This window comes from Xiphias gladius, chromosome 12 (genome assembly GCF_016859285.1).
Source record: "Xiphias gladius isolate SHS-SW01 ecotype Sanya breed wild chromosome 12, ASM1685928v1, whole genome shotgun sequence".
Lineage (NCBI taxonomy): Eukaryota > Metazoa > Chordata > Actinopteri > Istiophoriformes > Xiphiidae > Xiphias > Xiphias gladius.
Window position 1 is genome coordinate 1,489,501 of NC_053411.1, and position 19,927 is coordinate 1,509,427.

At 37.6% G+C, this 19,927-nt stretch overlaps 2 protein-coding genes across 8 annotated transcripts in view; one reads left to right on the top strand and one right to left on the bottom strand.

Annotated features, from left to right (window-relative positions):
• eml3 (EMAP like 3) overlaps window positions 1-7,434 on the bottom strand; it is a 65,654-nt gene extending 58,220 nt beyond the window's left edge. For 2 of the 4 annotated variants that reach the window (XM_040140993.1, XM_040140990.1), the window contains exon 1: window positions 6,928-7,220. In XM_040140993.1, coding sequence (XP_039996927.1) covers window positions 6,928-6,952 — 25 coding nt within the window. In that variant the 5' untranslated portion in view covers window positions 6,953-7,220. Of the gene's footprint in view, window positions 1-6,927; window positions 7,221-7,304 lie in introns of those variants that run through there. The other 2 variants (XM_040140992.1, XM_040140991.1) reach the window with 2 other exon arrangements.
• Window positions 7,435-8,586: 1,152 nt separating this feature from the next.
• Window positions 8,587-19,601, top strand: ecsit (ECSIT signaling integrator). Of its 4 annotated transcripts, none has more exons than XM_040140994.1 (9): window positions 8,587-8,630; window positions 10,267-10,375; window positions 10,850-11,005; window positions 12,241-12,646; window positions 12,838-13,061; window positions 14,849-14,906; window positions 15,288-15,436; window positions 16,793-16,898; window positions 16,994-19,601. In XM_040140994.1, the coding sequence occupies exons 1-9, from the start codon at window positions 8,602-8,604 to the stop codon at window positions 17,278-17,280; spliced, it is 1,524 nt and encodes a 507-aa protein (XP_039996928.1). In that variant the 5' UTR covers window positions 8,587-8,601; the 3' UTR covers window positions 17,281-19,601. The 4 variants fall into 4 exon arrangements, with proteins under 4 accessions (XP_039996928.1, XP_039996930.1, XP_039996929.1 ...); XM_040140996.1 differs by lacking the exon at window positions 8,587-8,630 and adding an exon at window positions 10,579-10,637 and having other exon boundaries at window positions 10,252-10,375; XM_040140995.1 differs by lacking the exon at window positions 8,587-8,630 and adding an exon at window positions 10,579-10,636 and having other exon boundaries at window positions 10,252-10,375; window positions 10,844-11,005.
• The last annotated feature ends 326 nt before the right edge of the window (window positions 19,602-19,927 follow it).

A 19,927-nucleotide genomic window follows, 5' to 3' on the forward strand; every position in this document is an offset into this window, starting at 1 on the left:
AATAATACTCAGCACTAAATTATTGGGTTGATGCAACAAGGGTTTAGGCATGGGAACTGATAAGATTTATTGATACCAATCCCATTACCTTTTTTTGTTGTAATGGGGAATTCTCCTCATCCCCAGCCCCCCCTCTCATGTGGTGTGACCCAAGTGTCGATTCTTGGTCCAGTGCTATTTATGCTATACATGCTCCCTCTGGGTCAGATAATCTGTAGGCATAATGTTAATTTCTACTGTTATATGGATGACACCCAGCTTTATGTTCTGCTGGATGGTAGTGATAAAATTTCCCAAGCTATAGCTTGTCTCTCTGACATCAAATGCTGGATGTCACAAAACTTCCTCTAGCTCAGTGAGTCCAAATCTGACGTCCTGTTATTCGGTCCCCAAAACCTGAGCTGTGTCTTTAAAAATAATCTTGGTAACCTGTCCGCCAATATCAAACACTCTACCTGTGCAATTTGTGTGTGATTTTTGACTCTGCGCTTTGTTTCAACATCCAAATCATGAAGATGATGCAATCATGCTTCCCCCAACAAAATTTAAGAGACGAGATTATATCACTCACACTACACTAGCTACAATAACTACACTAATTACTTTTAAAGCCTTCCATGTGGTTTGCAACTATTTAGGTCAGAAATTATCTTTTACCATATGAGCCTAGCTGCTGCCTGTGTTCCTCAGGTAGTACCCTTCTTACTGTTCCCACAGCCCGCCTTGTTACTAAAGGAAATTTTCTATTAGAGGCCCACTGCTATCGAACTCCCTACCTGAGGAAATTAGGTTAGCAAACATAGTACCCTCTTTTATATCAAAACTTACTTTTACAGAAAGGTTTTCTACCGCAAGTTTGTTGCTCGTCTATTTTTACCTGTTTTTACTATACACAATATATTATTAGTTCCTGTGTTCTGTTTTTATTTATGTCTCTTATTTTTAACTTGCTCCATGCTTATATTTATGTTACTGTTTTTGATCATGACTGTATATTTTATCTTGTTACGTAAAGCACTTTGAAACTGTTTTCAAAAGTGCTATACAAATAAAGTTATTATTATGATTATTATGATTATTATTATTAACACCCTGTTGTGTTACGCATGCACACTGCCTTTTATATACAGCAGGGATAATATATGTTGTTGCTGATAGGGTAACACCTCCGACACACCCACCAAATGATTGAAAACGTAACTCAAAGCCCGTTGCACACTGTTTCAAACAGTTTTCAGGAGACATATTGTTCAACCCCGAAACCATAGCAAAAAGGTGCACACCGTTTTCAGATTGAACATTCCCCTGCTTTGACACGAGCAGATGGCACGGCCCTTCGCGTAATTTTCAGGGGCCTAAGCAAATTGCGTAGTGAGCGTACTGGGCCGCCTGGCTCTGACTGTCAGAAAAACATGCTGGCATTGATAAAGGTTGGAGGCAAAAAATTCCGATGGTTTAAACAATTTGGAACCGGTTCTCGACTGCCATTCCTACAAGGGCTGATGATTATTTTCATCATCAATTAATCTTATGATTATTTTCTCAATTAACTGTTAGGTCTATAAATGTCGGATAATTGAAAAAAGCCCATCCTAATTTCCTAAAGCCCAAGGTGACATCTCTGAAAAGCTTTTGTCTGACTAACAGTCAGTCAGTCATTCAATATCAGATGTTGGTGTTATTCTGACACAAACAAAGAGCAAGGTTTTTTCAATTCAAGCTCCAATGATGTATCAGCATTCGATGATGATTAACAAATCAACTGCTTAAGAGGCAGTAATTATGGGCTCTCAATTTTAATGAAATGCTATCATTGTGAGGACACTTTTGAGGGCATGGCCCCCCAAGTAAGGTTTCCCATCTGATTTACCAATCCATTAAAAGGAGCACTCCACCAATGTTACGCAACAGCTTACTCATGATGAGGAGTACAACTCGGCCTCTGTAAAAGGTCGTATAATGTCCTCTGTGGCTCTGGAGGACTTTTGTCAAGTCTGAAGAAATTACCTGAAGATGTCATAGTGAGGTCTTCAGGGTTATCTAGCTTGGGATTGAAGACTTTTTTTTTTTTATATAGAAAGACAGCAAGAATGTGTAAAGATATGAGCATTTACCAGGCAGGGAGGGTCTAATGAAAACATAATTGAGTTGTATTGTGGGTAATGTAATATCCATTGTTGTGTGACTAAATCTCAGGATATTTCTGTCTCTGCTGCAACAATTTTGACCAATCTTTTTTTCAGTCTCACTCTTGCAAGTTGCATTTTTTATGCCTACCTTTCAGAAGTCAGAAGTCTGGCTCTCAAGAGACTGATGTCGGAGCTTCTCATCAAAAGCTAGTTTTGAAGGATTATTTTAGTTTATAGTGTGCTCACACTGTGCATTTTCCAAAATAAAGCTGTGTTTAATCAAATAAAATAAAATAAGGTAGAGAGGAGATAGGGTCCCAACAATAAAATATAGCCCTCGGGCCCTCTAAACAGGTTAATCCGGCCATGCTGAACGGGAACTGTTCCTTTAAGTAAAAGAGTTTTGAGTTCCACACTACCTACCTATTGATTCAAATTTCTTGCCAAAAGCCTCTTTTAGCTGCACTAAACATTTCGTATCTAACAGCAGTCAAGCTTCTAAATTTAGATTCTTCAGTAGACATAGATTCAAAGTCAGCCTATGTGGTATGCCTGCTAAATGCACAACTGCCTTAGAGGATAAAAGCATCTAAAAATAACTGTCAAAAAGCCAGAGGAGATGGTACATGTGCGAGCTCACAGTGCTGGCAGCAGGTCACCAAACTGTCACAGATTTGACTGTCATTTCTGGCTGAAGTAGACACAAACATCATGCAAGACCGTGCTTACTTTGCATAAAGATAACAAAGTGAGCTACTCTAGACTGCTGATGTAATATAAATCTCTGCAGCAACATGATCTCACTGAGTAAAGAGCAATGAGGGTTATAGTTACTGATTTAATAACCAGAGCTCATTTACCTTTGGGGACTAAGCTTCACCAGCTGATCTCCACAGTGAGTTGTTTTTGCTCTCTCTGATTTATATGTCTAGTGCTAGTTGAGGATGCAAGATATTTAAAATCCTTTGACACTTGTTCTGATACCAGCAAAACTTTTGTCAATACCTGTTAATGGCTTCTTCGTTCAACAAAAGATGTAAGACAAAAGGAAATAAGGAACTTTCTGCACAAAACAAAACTGCAAATCTGTCCACACATTCGATGCCAGCTTTAAATACCTGAGAGTTTTTAATACTCTATGCAACAGACACATTTTGGTCAGTACCAAAAACATATCGATGTTTAATTTCCAGCTCTAAGAGACAGAAAGAAATTGCCCGTTCACCTCCAGACTCTAGAAAAACAGCATCTCATGCTCTTCACAAAAGACGCAGTATTACAACATTCAGGGAAAAACACTGAAATAGCTGCCATCTGCTGATGCAACTTCCTGCTGATCTCTGCACAAGTTGCACTGTGTCCCAAATCCATGCTATACTAATTTCAAAACAGTGTTTGTTTTTCACACCAAATCCAGAAAACATTGAAGAATAACTCCAGTTTGTTACAACTTGGTTCTTATCTTTGTAGTTTTGAACATCATTTCTATCAGTTATACCACTGTATCAGAATTAACTTCATTGGCCAAATATGTTAACACAGCAGTTCTCAGTATTTCTCATTATACATACACATAATGCTGAAGTTTTTTACAGCACCAAACAGAGAAAAATAAACTACATAGGTATAAGCAAAATTAAACATATAGCTATTATATAAAGGGAAGAGAGGAAACAAAACACTACACACAGGTCAGATTATATTATGTTATATTATATTATATTATATTATGTTATGTTATGTTATATTATGTTATATTATATTATATTATATTTATACACATATATATACATATATATAGAGAGAGAAAGAGAGAGCGAGAGAGAGAGAGAGAGAGATAAAAATATGTATAAATATCTAATTTGTTTAGTTTCTTTATCGGCTGTGAGCTCCATTTCTGTTTTGCATAACAAGTGTGTCCATCAACACCACACCTTGAATCAAAACATTTTAGTCTGCATGCTGGCATTTTACAGAATGCTTCATTTTGTCATTTAATGTGAGTGTGAATGCTCTACTCACTCAAAATCATACAATGTAAGAATTAAATCAGTATGTGCATAAATATTAGTGTGAAACTGGGACACAGCTTCGGTGTCTGGTATCTACATTTCTTTTCTAGGAAAAATCTCTCTGGTTCACAGGAAGTGATGCATTTTAGTTTCCTGTTTGTTTGCAAAAAATACAGGGAACTAGGCAGTTAAATAAAAGAATTGTGTATTTATATTTGCTTGTGTATATATGAAGAAAAGAGTGTGACCCTCAAAAACCAAACCTGATTAACAGAACATTTGCAGACAAAGGCATCTTAGTCTATTCTTTAACTTTTATCTTACAGATACTATTAAGAAAAACTCATGGGCAAACAATTGTTTACATCTTTCTTCCACTCTTGTTGCTGTACTCTTCAGCTGTAAATTAAGCTGCAGTATACATTTATGTACATTAAATGCACAACAGAGAACATTTGTATAAATGTTAACCTCAATGTTGCCTGTTATTCCATCATGCTCTTAGTATATTTCTAGAGAGCTGATGATGCTATCACAATTGCTCTGTCACCACAATTGGTTAATAAAAGTTATATTGTAAATTTCTTCAAATGCGGAAAGTGTCTGGCTGAGTATCCACTACGACTTGAGATGTACAAACATACTATCAGTATCAGCTATTAGCTTTACAAAGCATAAACATGTCAAAAATTATTTTAATTGCAGTTATTTAGCTGGTGGTAGTGATTAATATATAGAAGAATATCACCTTATCGCTTTAACAGCAACAGAGCAGAAATGGTTTTAGGGCTAGTTGATCAGTATTATCGTATATAGACTTTCAGTCAAATATAAGGAGATATATGATCATGTTCTTTTATCATCTTACATAATTCTGTTGTCCAAATTAATGATTCAAAGCAGACTGTAATTTTTAAAAAAGGAGTTATTAGTTTACATGTGTAAAGAGTTTTGTCTGATGAAATATATAACAGTGAAAGGCAGTCCACTAGGTTAAACAACAATTTGAAAATTTTACATATAATTTTGCATACATTTACCATATTGTGATACTGCATATATTGCTACTGAAAAAATATACTCATGACAACATTGCCTCAAAACACCATTGCCTCAAGATTCACGTCTTAAAAGCTTGAATTTTTTCCCATTCATTTGTATAAAGACTGCTTCAAAACTGAACATCATACTTGGTCCATATGGATGGACAGAAATGTTGGACATTGGTGTCAGTGTATTGGTAACCATGATATGGTGCTAGACAGTCATCAGACAGGGAGACACAAGCAGACGCAGATTTATAACAAGGCTGCAAAGTAACAGCACACCTAGATCATACATTTTCAAAGTAATTAAATCACCTTCAATGAAATATTAGGAGAGGAGAACTACTATTAAAAACGGAGACCTTCACTGAGATGAGTAGCACCCTCTACACTGTATTTTACAATTCAGTTCCCTCCAGCACTGAGCCACAGCAGCCTTGTCCACAGATGCTGGCGAGTGTCCCCATTTGATGTTTACTGTTCCCCAGTGCCTTTCTTCCCCACCATTTTACAAGACAAGCAAATACAACATCAGCACATAAAGTGGGACAGGCCTACAGATGTGCAACAAAAGCAACATTGTGCAACAGTGTTATAGCTCCTGTTAAACAGTCAGCATTGTGGGGCAGAGCAGGTGGAGCTTTGCTAACAAAATGTCAGCTTAAAAACTAATTTCTCAGTTAAATGTAGGAGTCAACTGCTTGTGCATAAACATGGACAGTTTGCTATACTTGTTTTGCATATGAACTAGACAGCATAATTTTCCCTAACCTTCCTCTCAGCTCTGCTGGTGGTCTATCAATGTAGCTACTCAAAACATAAAGGCAGGACCTCATGCATCTATTAGCAATGCAAAACTTAATTTACAAACATGGTAATTTTAACAAAAGCGAATGTTTCATTAAGTCAACAAAGGCTGTTGCTAATTCTAATAGTCACAAGAGAGCGAGATAAATGAAGAAACACAGAGACAAAAAGTTAGTCACGCCTCAAGTTCGCCTTTCCTCCTCGAGCCAACATAAAGACAGTAGGCTGTTTAGGCTAAACCATCACGCGCTAAAACCGAAACTAGCTAGCAGCAGAATTTTTATCTACAGCAACTGTTTACCAACACTTCAGGATATGCAGCAGGTTCTACACCTACACAGTAACACAAGTGCCGTTGTCATATTGCAACGACAAATGACGTGCCGTCCATCACTATGTGAAAAATAAAACTTTTACAGGGCGTTGCTTAAATATAGAGCCGAAAAACCAGTCAGACATGCTAAATTATCAAGAGCAATTCTTTAATTCGTAATTCGGTGTAGTTCAAGCCCAAGATCAAAAACCCCTAAACGTCTGATCAACATTTTGTAGGAGCCCGCCTGTTATTCCCACAGTCCTCTTCCACCAAAATATACTGTGGAATGCGGCAGCAAACACTGTGAAACAACTGTAAAAATTTATTTATTACATTAAAAGCTCCTTTACGACTCTATGAAAGATGTACAGAAGAAAGAACGTGAACATTTTACAGTTTTGTAAAATCCTATATGTAATGTTGTATGACGGATGTACGTTTGCCGAACAGCAAAAACAATTATTGCCAACTCGTTAACGTAGTTTGGCAAAGTTTTCCCCGCATAAAGATGTTAGCGGCATATCCGAACACAGACAGTTTGGTTTCCATAATGCTCGTGTTGCCATTAAAAATCACTATCCATACACATGAAAGGCGTTTTCCGTCTGTTTACTCACCCAAACTGTTTGTAGAGGAATTCATAATGCGAAGTTTAAGTTGTAGGAAGTTTCTCTAGACGTAAAGACTGGACTGAAGCGTGTTTTCCATGCTGAGAGAGGAGTGTCAGAAGTCATACACTGGGGATACATGTCAAATTGCCAGTTCTAACAACATTAATACCGGAAACAGTACAGTACAGTTTAGCTGTAAATAAAGCATTGTTGTATATTAAACAATAAAAAGGATTCAAACCAAACTCGTAAATCACGTGAAATTCAAAAGAGAGTGGGAAATTGCCATAATAACGAGGATAAACTGTAACAAAATAACGAAATAAAAAAAAAAACAGACACGCCAGTTGAGTCCTCCGGGGTGTCCTCCGGAAGTCAAGTACCTCAATATGCCCACCTTGACGCTATTCGGGGGAAGGCATCATGCAGATTTCTAATGAATGTAAAAAGTTGCATCTGTTAACTCTCTCCAGCAGTTATTTTGTCCGGTCACCGTGAGTCAGTGAAGCGTATCTAGATGTTGTGTGCCACAAGAATGCAGTATGAAACTTTTTCAGCAACAACGTTTTCAGGCTACACTTAAGCGCCTGTCAAAGAAAAACGATGACATTTTCTTGTTCGGAAGCCATTTGTCACCACCACGCGGCAGGGTTGTGTAGTGCACGCGCTCAAAAGAAAAATTGGGTCTATCTCAGTACCAACACATCTGGTGCGCGTTCACGAGAAAAATACCTACACACAACCCACACTTGATAACAACAACAACAACAATAATAATAATAAAAATAAAAATTAATAAGAATAATACATTTTATTAATAAAGCTTACAGAGTTAGGCATACAGAGTTACAAAGTGCTTTTCATAGAAAATCCAGATAAAACAGTTCAGAACAATAAAATAAGGCCACTAAAAGCACAGAGAACAAATAAAAACACATCAATAAACAAATAATAAAACTAAGATAAAAGGTGTGAAATAAGCAATTAGAAAAGATAAAACATGCTGGAAACAAACGTTGATATTAGTAAAAAAATTTTAAGAAATGTTTTTTTTTAAGCCCTGAGTAAAAGGAGGCTAGAACCAGGCTAAAGTGGTCTTTTCTTTTTGAACTTGGCATTTTTGAGTCGAGCAGCTGCTTATTCTTACTAACATCAGGCGTGCGATTGTGTTTTGGCTCAACCCTGAATACTGTGAACTGCAATAGTCACAACGCTAGAGAGTAAATGCATGTATGACCCCCTCAAGGGCAGTACGGATGGCTCTCACGTAATCTTAATAATCTGTTTTTCTCGGTGGGACCGATATGAATACTATCACTTATCTCACACTGTCAAGATAAATATTAAATATCACATCCTTTTATCAAAGAATTTGAAAACCCTTAAAGGGTTTATCAGAGAGAAACCGTTCAAAATAATATAATCCTATGTCTTTCCTTATGTACAGTGGCCCTATCCACGTGATACCTGGATTGAATGTCGAATTTTGTTGCATTACTCAGTTCCTGAATATGCATTTTCAACTAATTGTAACTGTAATACTTTCGTTGATCTTATTTGATTCAACAAATTATCTGAGTTCCATTGTGCAAATACAAGGACATGCCTTGTATTTGCAGGAGTGACGGGATGTCTTTATTGAGCAACTGTCCCCATAGACCTCCATGATAAAAAAGACTGATGACAGGACTCCTCCACCTGCAAACAAGGTCGGTCATTACTCTTTCTATTATGGAATTTTTAAGTCATGGAAGTTTTAAGTTTTTAAAACTTTCTCGGAGCCTCGAAAATTGAGTTTTATCTTCGTGATGTCATCCCAGTGTAAAGTCTATGGTCACGGCGGGGCCAGCGGGAGAGACACTGATGCGCATGTGCGGTCGGCCGCACGCAATTTATTTTGGCTCTTGCGCCTACATTTTTAACAAATAACACAGACGCACGAGAGGAAATGGCAGGGCGGCAATAAAAAACCCAACAAATAAAACCAAAATACCAGGAATGCATAAACTACAGGAGCACATATTTTGACATTTCACAATGAGAAAAATTAGATGATCATTTTTTTAGAAAAGCAGGCTGTGGAAGATATCATGAATCAACGTCACGTTTCTTATACTCAAAGGCTTCGGATAAGTTTTTAAATTCATTTAAATGAGAAACCAAGGTACATTAACCATCCCTTCAACAATAAATATGGTTTTTACCTAAAAGTAAAATAAAATTAACTGAAATTTGCATTGTTTGATTCAGTGTTAATTGGATAATATGAAGTATAATTTACAGTGAAATTAGGGATGGCTTCAAGATTCAAAGAGATCCAACTGTGTATACAAAGCCAAAATGTTTTGATAGGAGTGCAAGAAAACAGGAGGGGATCCAAAGTTTCCAACGTCAGTCAAACAAAAGTTGATAGGAGTGCTTTCAATGTTAAATCTCGTCTGTAGAAAGTGATTTACTGGATATATACCTGTAACTATTTTGAAGTGTGTTTCCATTACTTTTGGTGCTAATGGAAAGGTTTGATAACAAACACTTGTCTTGTCTCTCATATCAGCACCAAAGTTAGCAAGAGAGTAACAGAAATAGGAATCACCATATATATGTGTATTTATAGATGAGTCAATAATTTTGTTACTGCAATTTTGTCATTTATGTCCATTCCACTTATTGTAAGGACAGGTAACTATGGATTTAAATGTAATGATGAGAGCTGCAGTGAATTACAAATAAGGGATAATAAGGCAACTGGGAAGCTTTGAAAATATATCAGGACTCCCTGTTTGTGGATCCAATATCATATACCTTAAATTCATACAAGGACATAGGCTCCATATCAGAATTGAGAAGGTCGCTAACATACCCCTTTTTGGTCTCCCCTTTTTGTAGACATGACAATCCTAAATATAGATTTTCTGTCGATGATTGATAGATTTATATTGATTTAGGACCAAAACCGAATACTTAAAGCATTTTGAAAAGAGAACGGTGCTCAAGGGTATCAAAAAAAAAAAATCTAAAATATGAGGCTGTTATAAACTACTAAATGTTTTAAGTCTAAGAAATCCAATGGATTTGTTACCGGTCGATTGGATCTCACACATATTCTTTATTTAGCTTCCACTCGTCACATTTTTGTTTAAATGCATTTATTAAAAAAAAAAAAAGTAGTGGGCATTTGCGCCTCTTTTGTATCCAAAGCACGAGGTAACCTAGTGCCAATTCATATCTTTTACAAAAAAAAATTTTAATTAATTTTACACGAATGTAGTTCAAGAAATCAACAAATTTTACAGAATATTTAGCGGAACAATGATTTGCGCTAATGTTTCTTTGGTTTGGGGGAAGCGAATGTGTGCAGAACCAGGATGTTCTGACGGCTTTCCAACATGGAGCCGTCCACAGAGAGCGATCTGTGAAGGAGACTAATTTCTTCCTACATTCGTCGTCACAAGTGGTAGGTACGGAGTGAGTGATATACAGCTATATGTGTTAGTACATTACATGCTGTATATAAGTCATGTATTGCAGAATGTCAGTTCTTAATAACAATTTGCCTGACACTTTGTCTTAATAACCCCCCCTTATATGACATATGCGAAACATTATACAAAAATGTGTCTGTTTAATGTTTCTATACCTCTTGGCAAATATTTCTAGACGATAGAGGTTGGCGAACGTTGAAGAACGTTTATGAACAAATCAGAGCCTACCCTCAGGTGTGTTTGCACAAATTCATTAATTTAAACTCCATGCATTTAAATAAAGATTTAGTTGTTCTTCAGTCATCATTACAGCCATCCTCCACGACATGATCAAACGTGCTGGGTGCCATATAGAATTGCTAGGTTTAAGAATGTCATTGAGTATGTCTGAATACTGCTCATGTTTTGTTCATTTTCCCTGTGCTGTTCTGTTCCCTGACGGTCAGTGGGATGGTTCGACCATGAAGTGTGCCCGCTGCCTTCTCCAGCTGAAGTGTCTCAGACTGGTGGACCAGTCAGCCAGATCTGCTGCCCAGTATGACACTCTTTGCCAGTTAGCCTCCTCCAGTCAGCCCAGCGTGCTACATAACACCCAGCAACAGGTAAACTTAAGCCTCCGCACATAGCAAGTCAAGACACATTCAACTAACCAGCACCTAAAATGAATCCAAGCCTCTTTCTTTATATCAAGAAATTTCCATGTGCAGAGCCAAACCAACAATGCATGCATCCTACTAACAAGTGTAGTGTGTGTGTGTGTGTGTGTGTGTGTGTGTGTGTGTGTGTGTGTGTGTGTGTGTGTGTGTGTTTCGAAAACCTGACATCCCTCTGTGCTACAAAATACGAAGCTATCAGACCATCCAACAAGGAGTTCAGACAAGAGTATAAATCCTGCCAAGTCACTGACCAGAACTCACAGTAACAGTAAATCTCATTACAGAAATGCCCAAGATTAGTTTGAAGTCATGTAGAAACAGTGTTTTCATTCTATAATTTTTCCTCTGAAGAGCACTGACAAGTTTATTTTTACACTGTAAAATGTCTCCTTCAGAACAAATCTTGGTCACAATTATTTAAAAGGCAAATTTAAGGGATCCTTATCAAAAATGTGTTTTTATTATATGAATTAATGTGAAAACAATTATTAAAAAAATACAATCCAGGCAATTTTTTATAGCCACACAAAAGGTTGCAAAATGATGACAACTCCAAAATAAACGCAGAATATCTTCAATATCTAAAATTAACATTTCTAATCCTCTAAATCCCATTTAGTATTTGAGAGAGGAGCTTGTATGAGATTTTTAATTGAAAATTTGTTGTTTTGGTATCTGTGATACAACCAAAAATTATAGAGACCACTAATATTACGTTTTTGAGGCCAAAACCAATATTAGGATTTGAGGGTTTAGAAAATCTGATAACCATGTATCAATTGCTGTTTATTTTTACATAAATAAACATTTTCAATGAGAATCCCTCATTCATTTTTTATTAAATAGCTGTTTGTTTCTGTTGGACAAACTACTGTATGTAATGGAGACAGTTTCTGATCTACCTCTAAAATATATTTGGCATTTCTGTATTGAAATTTCTTGTTGCTTCTTGGCCTACATATACACTGATATATATCTGTCTTTCTTCTTTGCTTGAAGATACTCTCAGAATTTGTTCTAGCACCCTGAAATGTTCTCCCAGTTCACTGTTGACGTTTGTAGCACTGTAGTTAATAGTTACATGGGGCACAATAACAAAATCCAGAAGCCAGAATATACTGTATGTTGTTTCTGATATCCCTGTTTCATATTCATATAATCGGAAACAAATTCACTTGTAGGTGTTGAGGCATTTCCACACCAGCCCAGTATGTGCCAAGAGTCAGCCTGTACCTGAAGAGTTTGTTAATGAGAACAAGAAGAAGAGGGATAAGTCTTTGATCACCCATGATGACCTGTTCGAGCAGGTGGCCAAAGAGGCCAAAACCAAAGCCACCTTTAACAAGGTGGTGGATGTCTTCACCAAGAGAGACATAAGACGGCGGGGTCATGTGGAGTTTATCTACGCTGCTCTGAAGAAGATGCCGGAGTTCGGCGTGGAGAAAGACCTTGCTGTCTACAACAAGCTTTTAGATGTTTTTCCCAAAGAAGTGTTTGTGCCCAGAAACTTTATCCAGCGAATGTTCAACCACTATCCCCGACAGCAGGAGTGTGGAGTGCAGTTACTGGAGCAAATGGAAAATTATGGTGAGTATCTGTTACAAGATTCAATCTGCTAGTGGAATTCTTGGAATGCTGTCAAATTTAGAGAGGGTTATTCCAGACAGGGAAAGGAAGGGATCTGGAAAATTTCACTCAAGATGTCAAGGAATTATTTATACATTTTACAGGAATATAGCTGTGTTTGTTTATCTTTATTTTAAATGATCCTGTTTCAGGTATTATGCCCAACATGGAGACCAAAGTCCTGCTGGTCCAGATTTTTGGAGAGAAGAGCCACCCCATGAGGAAGTACCAGCGCATCATGTACTGGTTCCCCAAGTTCAAGCACATAAACCCCTTCCCCATCCCCCAACAGCTGCCGGAAGACCAAGTGGACCTGGCTCGCTTCAGCCTGACTCGTATCGCCAATGACCTGGATGCAAAAGTTACCATCTACCAGGTACAGCTGTAGGCTTTGTATAGGACATAGATGTTTGTGCATTAAGTACGGAGCCGGAGTCACGATGTGGTTAACCTAGCAGAATAAAGACTGGAAAGAGCGGGAAACAGCTAGCCTTGTTCTGTTCAGCATCCAAAAAGTCACCTACAGTGGCAAGAAAAGTGAGTGTCTTAAAATATGGTCAGTTCTTCATCTAAGTTACAATTATGAACAAACAATCTATTTTAACTAATAACACAGAAATCATTGTGTTGTTCCTGTCCAAAACAGAATACATCATTCAAACATCAACTAAAGGTAACTTGAGTCAGGAGTTTACAGACCTGGAGTCCAGTCATTGAAACCAGACTGGAGGTGTGGGTTAGAGCTACTCTGATTTATAGAAAACACTCAAACATTCTGAGTTTGCTATTCACAGGAAGCATCTGCTGAAGTGAACCATGCCTCATAAACAACAGATCTCAGAAGACTTACCATCAAGAAACTGCAGATTTGCATAAAGCTGGAAAGGGTTACAGAGAAATCTCAAAGAGTTCAGATATTCATCAGTCCACAGTCAGACAAACTGTCTATAAATGGAGATGATTTAGTTCTTTGGCTATTCTCCCTAGAAGTGTTTGTCAGCTAATATGACTCCAAAGGCACAAAGTGAATGTTCAATGAGGTAAAAAAGATGCCCAGAGTAACATCCAAAGGCTTAAAGGAATCATTGGAACTGGTTCACATGTCTCTTCATGAGTCTACCATACACAAATCACAGTGCATGGAGCAAAGTGTCCATGGCAGGAAGCTGCTGCTCTCCCAAAGAAACATCACTATATGCCTGAAGTTTGCCAAAGAGCAGCTTGACACCACAACACTGCTGGGAAAATGTTTTGTGGACTGATCAAACTAAGGCCGAATGATTTGTGAAGAACATGCAGCTCTACGTATGGTGTAAAAAGGGCGATGCATGCCAACATGAAGCATCTTGATTTTTGGCTTTGCTGCCTCTGGGCCTGGACACCCTGCCATCATCAAGAGGAAAACGAATTCCCCAGTTTATCAAGGTATCTTACAGGATAATGTCAGGGGCGCTGTCCGCCAGCTGAAGCTCAGTAGAAGTTCTGACTTCAAACAAAGAAAATCCACCTTTTGGAGTGGCCCAGTCAGATCCCAGACCTTAACCTGACAGAGATGCTATGGAAAGGGCTCAGAGAGCAGTTCACACCAGAAACCCTAAGAATTTGGCTGAGCTGAAACAGCTCTGTAGAAGAAATGATCCAAAATACCTCCTGAACATTGTGCAGGTCTGATCTGCAGCTACTGGAAGAGCTTGTTTTTGAGGTTGTTGCTGCCAAATGAGGTTACCAGTTATTAAATCTAAGGGTTCACTTACTTTTTCCACCAGCACTGTGAATATTTAATGGATGTGTTCAATAAAGACCTGAAAGATTAAAGTAGTTTGTGTTTTAATAGCTTAAGCACGTTATGTTTATCTATACTTGTGACATAGATGAAGCTCAGTTCACATTTTCTGACCAATTATGCAGAACACCAGGTTTGAATCTGGTTTGTTTTTTTCGTTTTTTTTTTAACCTGTGGAATCGAACCAGAAAATTCTGGTTTCACTTCAGCTCTCTACAGCTCAAACACAGAAAAGAGCTTAACCTTCGGGGAAAATACCAACTGCTCTACTTTGTTGTGCCTTTTATTTTATTATTTTTAACTTAATTGTCATCAATTTAACAAATCAAACAATCTGTCCTTGCCAAAAATAATGTCTGTTCATTTGCTCTTCCAACTAGCTGCCCTGTACAGATGTTACAGAGAGGGGAGAAGAGCTAACACTTCCACATATAGTAGGTATGGAAACAACTTGTCTCAAGTTTGATTATAATGGTTTCTAAGATTTCCAATGCTCATTGAATTTTGAGAGTTGTTTCTGAAACAGGTTAAGTGAGGGGTTTATAATATATTGACAAGAAAATTTTGTTTATTGCTGTAGTCTTATAGAAATATATAACAGATGTTGTTTTCTTTGACAAATAATAGCAGTAGATGATTTTTAGCCCAAATGGAAAGGAAACTAGAGAACCAACAGTAACAAACCAGGAAATTTTATCCATCTTAGTCATGAAAAGTAATGTTTAAAGTATTATATTAGTACAATCATGGGATCATATCATAAATACCTGGACTTTGGCTTACTGTCTTTGTTTCCTGTCCTTCCTGTGCTGACACCAGGTATCCAGAGCCCCAGCCAGATGGAGCTGCTGGCCAAGCATAACCCGAGCAGGCCCGTGTTTGTGGAGGGCCCCTTCCCTCTGTGGCTGAGAAAAACATGTGTGTACTACTACATCCTCCGAGCTGACCCCACACCACTTGATGAAAAGGTGGGAAAACCCTGTTTTAACCCATTTGTTGTGTTGTTGTGTAAAATCAGTGTTAAATAGTCATTCATTTTAAATAGATTAAATCAATATATCTATCATTTTTGAAGGAACAGTGAAACACTTGGGGTAAAAATAACATTAAAATACCGCTTCTGTCTGACCCCCGCAGTCTGGATGTGAAAGTGCTGTGTGGAGCAACTAATTATACCCAACAGGAGTTACCTGCTTTCTGTTTATAAATTAAATCATCAAACCCCATGTTTTCTTACATTTTAATCAGAAGAAATGCATCAATTAATAAAAACTGAATCCATGTGATACTGTAAAAGTGGATGTTTTGGTTTTTTAGATTTTAACCTTTATTTTAATGGCATTTGATGACTATAATTTCAACATAGAACAGAAACACTTAAAATGTAAAATCCTTTACTTACATTACAGTGTTGTACACAGGTTAACAGTTTAGGTGCCACTGCAGTTATGGCAGCTAGTCTACTTCTATCTACTACTTGAATTGGTCTATAAATTAAAGTCCAACCCTTTTTTGGATGTACCAAGATATAATGTGTGAAGGAGACAACAGTTATATTCAGTAGTGTTGCTGTGATATATTTTCTGGTCACCAGTGGCAGCACTGAGCACTGCTGAGCACCTTTGCACTCTATGAGTGAGAAAGAAACCTTGCACCTTCTTTTACTTTGCATGGTTTATATTGACTTTAATGGGAGGGGCCTTTCTCGCTTGAAGTAAAGCATTTCTTTGTAACTTTACATCTGCATGATGTCTTTTTTTTCCCCTCTTTATAAGTCACGAAGAAGATTGCCCTGACAAATTTTTGAGCTGCTCAGTGATTGATATGTCCAAGTTATGGAAGTTAACAGTCCAGGACATCCTGGATCACGGCTGCTCACAATAGTATCTTTCCAGACATCAACATGATACAGAATGGTGTTTTTTACTCATGGAAACCATCTTTGGCTCAGTCTAAACAGTATAGACAGCAGCATATTGTTTGACCAGCTTACTGAATTAATGTTTACTAGCTTCAGCTGACTGAATTTGCCAGCTACAGTTGTCTTTAGGGCTGGAGAATTTGACGGGAATGATAAAAAAACAGCCAGTGGATAGGCACATTGTGAGTCATCTAGGAATTGTGCCCTTTTCTCTCAAAAAAGATGGCTGGATCTTTGCAAAGCTCAAGGAAAAGCAAAGGAAGCTTCAAATTTTCATTCTTTCCCATGTCTGATTATGTTCTTCTAATTTTATCCAGTGAATGTTTCATAGTTACACTGAAATCTCTCTGCATCACCACTGCAGATGTCACTAATGGAGCTGTATCTATGTGTCTCGCCAAAGGTAGAGGAGCTCTATGATCCAGAGAGATGTCTGGACTATCCTTTGCAGCTAGACCTGGATTTGGATCTTGACCTCGGAGATGACGAGAGCTTTGATGTAGAAGATTGTAAGATATTTACAGCCATCCTTGTAGTACTCTTGTTTAACAGAAACCATCATTTTCAGTGTGTAATGCAGCTGTTGTGTGTCTCGTGTATCCAGTGGACGAGGGCCCAGTCTTTGCCATGTGTATGACCAGTCAGGGAGACCAGGCCACCCTTAACCAATGGATCTCTGGCCTCCAGCAGAACAACTCCATCCTGGGTCAGGTCCCCACCCTGTTTCGTCTGGACTCTGGGCCCCGGGAGCTGAAGGGGGCAGCTGACACAGAGTCAGGCCACTCCCACAGGCCTGAACCAGAGACTCAGAAAGAGGAGTCGCAGCCTGAGGAAGAATCTGAGGTTATTTTGGAAGAGGAGCTAAGGAGGAGCCAAGGGATGAAACAGTGAACAGTAGTCAGACATTGTGGTTAAGCCTGACAAAAAAAATCATGACATACTGTCGAGAGCTGTTTTAGAGGTATTTGTCCAGGCTGTTAAGGGGCCAGACTAGTGTGAGGTACTGGTTCATTTAACTAGGCAACACACCAACTCAGCAGAACCTGAGGAAATCTATTAATAAAGTTGGTAAGATTCAGGAATCAAATAAATTATATTAAAACAAAACTGTACTTTCCCATGTTACTCTCTGTCAAGGGTTCTATATAGCTCTACATTTTAAATGATCTAGGGCAGTGGTTCCCAACTTGGGGGCCATGACCCCCACAAGGGGTCGCAAGATCATTCTTAGGGGTTGTAACATGATTAACAGGTTAACAAATGAGGAAAAACTTATTTCAACCCTGCAGTAGACATGGCAGGGGAGAAAGCAAGTAGAAATTGCTTTAGTTCCTTATTTATCCATTCAAACATTCAACCTAAGAGCTATTAGGTGACACTAGTTGATTTTCCCTTCAGCTATTAATGGCAAATCATGATGAATTGAGTTAAAAATGCTGCATGGATATTGCAGGACTCAGCGAAATAACTTGGTTTTAACACTTGCTTCAAATAAAAATAAAAAGTTGTTTTTTATATTTATTTGGAAAAAAAAAACCCAATCACTAGCACAATTACAAGCTTTGTAATGACTGGACTGACATATTTTACTGTTTAGAACCCAGCCTATTCATTGGCATGAATGGCCAAATTACCAGCCAATTTTAGCTTACCGAACATATATCTGCATCAGTGTGTATGTCAGCCAATGAAAAACAAATTTCTGTAGAGAAATGAGATATGCTCGAGCTAATTCAAAACAAATTTCTCCATTGCATAGTTAGTCCACCACAGAGCACTGAAAAGTTTAATTTTTACACTGAGAAATGTCTCACAGAGTAGATACCTTGGTCACTGTTCTCAAATAACCAAATTTAAAGGAATAGATTACATTTTATGAAATATAGTTACCGCTCTAGCATCTCAGCCATGAGACATCAGCCTAGCTGAGCTTAACTTAGGATGGTGTAAGAAGTGGAAGCTGGGGAAAACAGCTACACTGGCTCTGTCTAAAGGTATAAAAGAATCTACCTACCACCACCTCTGAAGTTCACTAATTAACTTGTTATCTCTTTAGTTTCATCTGTACAAAAAACAGAATTATGAAAACAGCAATTTGTGGTTCTAGGTTCTTTTGTGGTTCTAACTCTCTGCAGCAATGCGACTAAGTGTATTTCCTAAACTCTCACTATTCCTTTAAGGGATCCTTGTTGAAATATTTGTTTTTATTACTGTATGTGTGTTATTAGAGTTTTCTTAACACCCAAAAAGTAATACCAGTATTGGCCTCAAAATTCTCAAGCTCTACAACTGTTCACATGTAGCTTAAAATCTCAGAAATGAAACAAATATAAGATAGAGCCATCAAAACCTTCAACTTACAAGGTTCTACTAGACGTCTTTGCCAAAACTAAGTTGGTTCACTTTTTGAGTCTGTAACTTCTCCACAGCTGCTATCCTGAGAGTATATAGAGCCTTATAATTCTGCTTTGAGCACCTGTTGCTAGAATTTAGTTGTTGTAAAAATCTAAACGTGAGAAGAAGCTTTGCCAAGTCTGGGAAAATAACCCTGATGATGTGATTGATATGTCACAGTTGTGTCATCAGGGTTTGTCTCAAGCTGGGCTCGGAGACTACAAATGTAAGAAACTTTGTTAAGAACTGGAAGTTTTGAGTTTGAATAATGTGGGTGTTTACCAGGCTGACAGGGTCTAATAAAATGGGGCTGTTGGTTGTATTAAAGGAAATGTAGTATCCATTTTATTAAATTAAAAATCTGTCTCTTCTGTGTTCCACAGATTTCTGAAAGTGCAATACTAATTCACATGAATGATCCGTTTAGGTAGACAGTTTAAGGTTTTATGGTGTTTAAGGTATGAATCAATCATACGTGCAATGAATAAGTTTTATTTTTCATGGTGTGAAAAAATGTCCACTGTGATTAATCTAGTGCAGAGTAAGATGTAAATAAGCTTTAAATAATTTTGCTAACTGCATCTTGGAAAAAAAAACAAGGTCCTAAAAGAAAAAGCAAAATGGTACAAATAATTTAATAAACAGATTAATAAATAAAATAAAGTAAAACCTGGAAAACAAACTAGGGTCCGGTAGCAATCCAGCACAGAATTAGAGTAGAGAGCAACTTTCACAGGAACATGTCATCTGAGATACAAATAAGATAATAAATGCTTAAAAAAAGATGTCAAAGAACATGCCCAAAGGTAGAAAAGGTTTATTACTTAAAAGGCATTTAAACATTCCCTTTGAACTGGTAAACAAGTCAGAATTACATTCTCAGAAGGTAAATTAGCTTGGTCACTTCCAGCTATTTACAGTGTTGTGGCTGTTCAGGCAGTTTCTCTAAGCGTAACCTCACCAGCTTTGTGCTCAAACAGAAAATTATTTCAGCATTTTACTCTCAATTACAATCATACAAAAAAGAAGGGAATGCATTCCAAAGCTCTTCTCTGATATACAACTGTTTATCCATTTACTACTCATGCAGGAAAGCTTTTGGATCCTCAATACTCACAAATGAGATATTTCTCTAATATGGAAC